This window comes from Camellia sinensis, chromosome 1, assembly GCF_055761805.1.
Source record: "Camellia sinensis isolate YWXY chromosome 1, ASM5576180v1, whole genome shotgun sequence".
Classification (NCBI taxonomy): Eukaryota; Viridiplantae; Streptophyta; class Magnoliopsida; order Ericales; family Theaceae; genus Camellia; species Camellia sinensis.
In genome coordinates, this window is record NC_138961.1 from 252,109,152 (window position 1) to 252,117,304 (window position 8,153).

The 8,153-nt window shown below is 29.1% G+C and overlaps 1 protein-coding gene across 1 annotated transcript; it reads right to left on the reverse strand.

Moving 5' to 3' along the window:
* Positions 1–3,418: 3,418 nt before the first annotated feature.
* Positions 3,419–6,845, reverse strand: LOC114285190 (uncharacterized). Its single transcript, XM_028228218.2, has 3 exons — positions 6,656–6,845; positions 4,227–4,456; positions 3,419–3,697 (listed from the first exon to the last, which is right to left on the reverse strand). The coding sequence occupies exons 1-3, from the start codon at positions 6,843–6,845 to the stop codon at positions 3,419–3,421; spliced, it is 699 nt and encodes a 232-aa protein (XP_028084019.2).
* Positions 6,846–8,153: the final 1,308 nt, after the last annotated feature.

Sequence of the window (8,153 nt, forward strand, 5' to 3'; positions counted from 1 at the left end):
ATTTCTCAAACCTCAGGAGAATCTGTATTTTCACCAAATCTCGAGGGGGTGTTTGGAATTTGCCCTAAAATAAAAAGGGCAAATTATTCTAACAGACTCTATAGTTTGGAATTCGTGTCACTTTGGTCCCTGACTTTTCAATTGTAACACATTTGACCCTGAATTTTGAATCATGTTTCAAATAAGGACAATTGAAAATACAATTGCTCATTTTCAAGGGCAAAATAGTCAATTTGACAAAATATAAATTAATTTGACAAAAATAAATGTTAAAAAAATATTTTTGAATTTTTAAAAATTATTTCTAACCACCAAAGATAAAATATAAAATTGATAAATCTTTTACACATTTATTTATTTTACCAAATTAATTTTTATTATGTATTTGGATGATAATCATGTAATGGATGATTGTTTTTATTTTCATTAAATTAGTTTCTATTTTCTCGAAAGTCAAATATGGCGACACTTTGATTTAAATATTAAACCAATCCATTAAATCAAAAAATCCAAAGCTAAAAACATTTCATATATTAAATATATCGATTACACATTAAAAGCCTAACAACCATCCATTACATGATCATCTTCCAAACACATAATAAAAATTAATTTGGTAAAATAAATAAATACGTAAAAGATTTATCAATTTTATATAATTTTAGTTTGGATCAGTAGAAATAATTTTAAAAATTTTAAAAATATTTTTTGGCATTTATTTTTGTCAAATTAGTTTATATTTTATCAAATTGACGACTTTATCCTTGAAATTGAGTAATAATCACTGTGTTTGGTTTGAGTTTTCTAGATTAAGTTTTTTGAAAATTGACTTTTTTATTTTTGTATTTTTTTGTTTTTAGTGAATATTTTTAAAATTTTAAACATTTTTTACTTTTTTAGATGCACCTTACTTAGATGTATCTAAAAAGTAAAAAATTGTGAAAAAATATTTTAAAAAATTAATAAATACATAAAAATACAAAAAATGTACTGAATTCTTGTATTTTTTTTTTATATTTTTGGTATTTAGTGAATTTTTAAAAGTTTTTTTTTTACAATTTTTTTACTTTTTAGGTGTATTTGTGTTAGGTGTGTCTAAAAAGTAAAAAAATTGCTTAAAATATTAAAAAAAATTCAGTAAAAACAAAAAGAAAATAAGAAAGTAGAATTTTCTGAAAAGTGTTTTGGAAAACTGGAAACCAAGTAAGGTGAATATCTTCAATTGTCCTTATTTGGAACAAGATTTAAAATTCAGGGTCAAATGTGTCACAATTGAAAAGTTAGGGACTAAAATAACACGAACCCCAAACTATAGGGACTGTTAGTGTAATTCGCCCAAATAAAAATATTATGATTATCAGATCAATCTAGTTTTGTTCATAAATGATATTTATAGTGGCTTTACGAGTATGAAATGGAAAATTTCTATTACATATCTAATAATAGTTATGAAATGAAAATACAAATTTATAATTAGTTTAAATTATAAATAAATAAAAAATACATATTATACTCACTATTAAATGACATATAATAGAATATCCCGATTACAGATATACAATGGAGAAGATAACATTCTAGCCGAACGCACTTTACAACTGTTATATATTGATAATAAAGAGTAAAACAAACTTAACAAATAAATAACAATAGAAGGGGTGTTTCGAATGATTTACATAAATATATTTTTAAATTTTTTATGAAAAAATATAAAATATGAATTAAATTTGAAGTGATGTAGTGGTAGAGAGGTGATGTAAATGTGAAATATAGTTTAGATTTAAAGTGATGTAAAAAGAAATAATGTGACTTAAATAAAATGATTGTGATCCAAGCAAACATGTCAAACACCCCCAAAGTATTGACTCATGAAAAATAAATTATGATAAAAAAAAAATTATTATAATAATTTTATGACAAACCATTTTTTCTTTTCTCTGTTTTGTTTATTATTTTATGTACTAATATCGTATTACAAATAATAAGAGACCATTTGGAAAGTCAAATAAAAGCTAATTTTTAATTCTTAATCTATTTTAAGTTATTATTCATATTTTTTACATATAAAAAAATAAAAAAATAATTTTTAATCAACTTCCCAAGGCTCCGTTTGGCAAGAGCTAAACGAGACTTTTTTGGCTATTTTAGCCACAAAAGACAACATAGGGTATTTTAGCCACAAAAAACAAAATATCACATCCAACCCATAATCATTACATTCTTCTCTCACAAAAAAAATCAAAAAATTTAAAAAATCAAAAAATCCTTCCCAAACAGCCCAGGCTAAAATAGTCAAAAAAAACTAAAAAATTAAAAAACCAACCCACTTCCCAAACGGAGGCCAAATCAATCCTAATAATAAATCCATTAAATCAATACAATTATCACGGACAAAGTAAAAAGTAAAAAGTAAAAAGTAAAAAGTAAATTGGGATAAAACAAATGTCATGTCCGGATCCTAGCTTATTGTTTCTGGTTTTGTTTGAAAATTTCAAAAACCCACTGCCCACAGTTTCCTTAAGCTGATATTTTCCCCTAATCTCACCCTGCCTGCGTGCCTACCTTCCACATTTTTGGTTTTTTTTTTTCTTGATACTTTTTTTGTTGTTTTTATGTTTTCGTCAGATGCGTTCAACGTTTTCAAAGACCAACGACAGGCTACGGAGGACTTTTCCCTTTGTTCGTTTCTTGTTTTCTATATTTGTTTATTATTTTTTACACTTCAAAACATTTTGGTAATTTTTATTTTTTTTAAAAATTGACAATAATTTCTAAAATTGTCAAAATAATTCTTGATTCACTCTTCCTCCTCCCACCATCCCTAGCCACCAATCACATTAAAACAAAAACAAAAATTTTTTTTTAAAAAAAAAAAAAAAAAAAACCAACCTTAAATTTGAGGATATTTTTACAACTTAATTTTGTACACAAATGAACAGACTAGTGCTCAACGTCAGCAAGATCTTATCCCAACAACTTCATCTACATGCCATGTCACCTCACCATTTCTTTTTTTCACATGAAACAGAACAATAAAACTATTAAGATATAGGAGAATTATCCAATGCCTTTGCAACACCAAGTGACTCGTGTTACTGACCAATCACAATACGTTATTATATACCATGTTATTACCTCTATCACCCAATACAAAATTATAAGAGCAAGGATCCTCTAGAGTGATTTTTTCCTAAAATTTTCTAAAGTGCTACAGTGTATGGTTGAGATTTACTGGCAAGTCACATCAATTTTTCTGATGTGACTTGCCAGTAAATCTCAACCACACAATATAGCACTCTAGGAAACTTTAAGAAAATTTCACTCTAGAGGATCCTCGGTGAAATTATAAACCCCACCTCATTTATTAATCACGAAATCGTAACATCTGGCCGTACACTTGGGCATAGAATTACTTCTCTTACATAAAAGATCGCATCCGAGGCCTTACTATTGACTGGGCCCCATCAACAAATATGGTGGATCCAGTCATGTAGCGAGACCCATCGCTTATCAAGTAGATGACAGTAGAAGCCAGGTCATTCTTAACGTCAAGCCATCTGCCCAGTGGGGCTACTTCCTTCACCAACTTCTCCGCCCTCTCCTTCCCCACTGATAACGGAAACTCATCATCTAGGTGTAACCCACGAGCTATCCCATTCACCCTTATTTGGTATTTCCCAATCTCCATTGCTGATGTCTGATAATATTCATCACATCATCATCTATTGTCCAAACAGTTTTTAACTCTATATAAAATAAAAAAATAAAAATGGACATATATAATAACAAGTTGCTGTGACGGTTTGCAAGTGGAACCTGTAATCGACTCTGGTATCAAGTCGATATGTTTCCAAAATGTCAGACTCATCTAATTTCCAACAAAAAAGATGAGGACTCTCACATTATGGTGAGACAAATTATAAGTGAATGCTTTCTACTCAGTTTTCCTGATCCAACAAAACTGCTAGTAGAACATATTCAGAGCTGAAACAATGTAGCAGCTAAGTTAAGTCATACACACACCAAGCATGGCACCAAAAAATGATCATGTTTTTACCAAACTGAAGTCCTCTCTGTTAGCGTACAAATCCCAAAACTTCAAGGTATTCCCAAAATATTCATGTTAGTTAAGGGCCTCCCTTGTGCAATTTGTAGGTGAGCACAAAGTTTTAGCAAAGATAGAAAATCCAATACCTGGTAAAGTATGTAAATTGAAGTTAACTTACCCTAACTAATTGCTGCAACCCTGCCAAACATGAACCATATGCAGCAGATCCTGGATATAAGCCTCTCTTGGCACCAATTATTGAGGTCAAAAATACAACGGATCCTCCTGATTTGTGATCTCGCATTCTTCTGTCTACAGCCTTTAATAAATACCATGCAGCCATGAAATTTATTTTGACTATCTTTCTGAACTCATCTTCGGCCAACTGCAAAGGGTCCTGCATCTTTCCTGTTTCAAATAATCAACAGCAAAAGATCTGCTTACTCCCATCTATACCATACCTCAATAAGAAAGCTAACAAACATCAAGAAGTTTTATAAAAATTGTCCAAGTCATTGTATTTGTTCTTTCATAGAGTTTAAAATGAAAGAGAAGACAACATTATTCTCCCATATATACCCACAGTAATGCATATAAACACTAATCATCGTGCATTGTGAAGACGTATGCGCGCGCGCCCATATCCATGCTATAGATTTTAGAAATTGTTTGAAGTCTTGTATGCATGTCAAAAAGTTGAAGTTTTGTATGCCCATATCCATGCTATAGATTTTAGAAAATCTATCCATATCCATGCTATAGATTTCAGAAAATATATCTGCGTAAAGTTGACAGGTTTAACAACCAATAATCTCCCTCAGACCAAATTGGCCATGAGGCCATGTGAGTTGGCCATGAGGCCATGAGAAGCCCTGAGAAATATCAATCTGGAAAGTCACCGAAAGCACAACAATGGGCTGGCAGCCAGCTCATTTCAAAGACTCTCTCTTGGATTTGTAATCTCTATATATAGAGAAGCTAAAGAGAGTTGAGAGGTATAGCTGAGATAACAGAGAGGTGTGAGCTTAGAGAGCAAAGAGAGAGAATTACAGAGAGTGTTGTAATTCTTACCATTTTGTTCAATATAGTGAATCCGCTGCCCGTGGACGTAGGCGACTTGCCGAACCACGTTAAATCTTGTGTGTTATTGCTTGTTTGAGTTCCCTGGTGTGCCCCCGATCCGCAACACAAATTATTACCAAATTAGCCGAACATAAATGTCTTGGTTGGTTCGCAAGGTGCTGTAATCTCACTTTCAAAACCATATGGATGGCATATTGCGTATTTCTCGAGGTTAGAGTTCAAGTATCTTATTGCATCATAGTGCCCTTCTCCTACTTTTAATTCCCATGACATCAATAAGATTGCCCATACTTCACAGTTTCAAATTATTGAGTGACTGAAGATTTTTAAAAGAAGCCCAAGAAAACAAGTGAAGTTTCATTTAGTTAACTACAATCAAAAATTCATCAGTGTCCAATTAAAATTTGGAGAAAAGAGTAGGAGTGTTTGTCCCTCTCACAACCGAGTAGAGAGAGTAGTTTAATTCGATATTCATGCATAAAACTTTTGACAAGGAAACAAATAAGTATAAATCAAGTTACATAACAGGAAACAGAGGAATACTTGTCTCCATAGAAGTTTATTTCACAACTTTATTTGATTTTCCTTGTAAAATCTTTGGCTCCATTTGATTAGAAAGAAAATTTGGCAAAAAACGAAAATGAAGTGAAAGAAAATAAATAGAAAAAAAAAATATTTTTTCTTTCAACCATTTGATTAAGATGAAAATTTTGTAAGAAAATATAGAAAAATTTAGTTGTGGTTAACTTACACATTCAATTTTTCTTATATTTTCTTGTGTTTTTAGCAAGAAATAAAAAATTTGTGACAATGCTAATATGCCTTATACTAGAAAATTAAATTTCTTATGCATTCCACCACTTTCACTCTCTACTTATTTCATTTTAAGTAAACTAAACCTTACGGAAAAGGAAACTTAAATAAATTTAAATACTATTGAAGATCTCTCTCTAGTACTATTTTGGATTTGACCGTTTCAAAAAGGTAATACCGTACAGAGTGATGTGGCTCATTTAATAATAATTGCATAAATGTCATTGCACATATTCCAGATGATCATTTTGCATAAAAATTTTGTATGTTTAAAATTTTCATGTCCAACTCCAACATTATTTGGCTTGAATCCTTCGTGTCCGTCCCCAAAATTCATGTTACCATGCCTTCAATACATATATATATATATATATACTAGCGGTTGCTACACGCGATGCGTGTGCTATTTAAATAAATAAAAATAAAATAAAAAATTTATTATATATTATGCTAGTCAAGTGGTAAGAATCTTATTCATTTGATATAAGTCTAAGGTTCAAGTCCCCACCACTCATCTATCTATTTTTTTTTTAATTTTAAATAAAAAAGTGAACACATGGCAACATAAGAAACAAAGCTTCAGGACACTGTAAGAGGTGTTCACTTTATAATAGTATAGATATATATTTGGTTGACTTATAATTGTGCTCTCTTTAATTTAAGATTTTAATGAATTCCAAGGAACAGTCAGGGAAAGTAGTGAAATTTTACCTTCATAAGCATAACAATGGACAAAAGCATCCAAGTTTCCCAGAAATTTGCAGGCCTTGTTCACGGCTTCATCGAAAACCGCCTCTCTCTCCTCCTCCGCATCCAAATTAACAAATTCGATCCCAACGACACCGTTCAAAGAGCCCATTGTCTTCTCGGCAGCACTCCTGAGACTGTACTCGTTTCCCATCAGAACCAACCTAATCGTAGAGAGAGAGAGAATGAGACAGAAGTATTACATACACCTATACATGTCCATGTATGTAATTTCACAGATACTCATAGAGAGATAAAGAGAAGGAGAGAGAGAGATATCATACACTGCAGATTACAGAGTATACATGTATATACACACACACGCAGAGATGAGACCTGCAACCACGTTTTGCTAGATGGTGAGCAATGTTAAGAGGCTCCGTTTGAGAAGTGGGTTATTTTTGGTTTTTGTGGTTATTTTAGTTTAGGATTAAAAAACCTGATTTATAAATAAATTTTTAATTTTTTTTAATTTTTTGACTTTTTGGTCGGGTGTCTTCATGTTAAATTATGCCCTTTTTGGCTTTTATTTTTTTATTTTTTTTTATTTTGGGTTTGGATTTGACAAATTTTGCTTAAATGTTTTTTATTTATTTATTTTGGTTTTATGTTATTATCCTGTATATTTTAATTAATTATTTTATTTTATTTTTTTGCAAATGATTTTTTCATGTGTTTTTTATTTTAATTTTAAATTTTTTTAAAAATAATAATAATACTAATTATAATTTTAAAATAATAATAATAATAATAATAATAATTTTAATTTTAAATTTTAATTTTAAAATAATAATAATGCTAATAATTTTAATTTTTAGTTTTATTTTATTATCCTGTGTATTTTAATTTAATTTTCAAAAATGAGTTTTTATGTGTTATATTTATTTGTAAATTACGTGGCGAATGGTAAATTTAAGTTTTTATTTTTTTTTTAAATGTTTTTGAATGAGGCATATTTTTGTCCTTATTTTTTTTTCAATTTACGTTTTTGTCAATTTTTTTATTTGTACACATTATTTTTTTTATTTATTTGTAAATTACGTGACAAATGCTAATTTCTGATTTTTTGATTTTTTTTTCCTTTTTTTTTGAAGGAGGCGTATTTTTGTCGTTCTTTTTTTTTAATTTACGTTTCTGTAATTTTTTTTATTTGTATACATTAATTTGTTTTTATATTTGACAAATGGATTTTCATGTGTTTTATTTATTTGTAAATTACGTGGCAACTGCTAATTTTAAGTTTTTTTTAAGTTTAAGTTTTTTTATTTATTTTCATTTTTTTTAAATTACGTGGCGGGGGTTTTCATGCGTTTTTTTATTTATTTTATTGTCCTGTGTATTTTAAATAATTTAATTTTAAATATTTAATTTAATTTTAATTTTAATTTTAATTTTAATTTTAATTTTATTTTAAATATTTAAATAATGAAAATAATCTAAAAAATTTAATAAGTAAAAAATT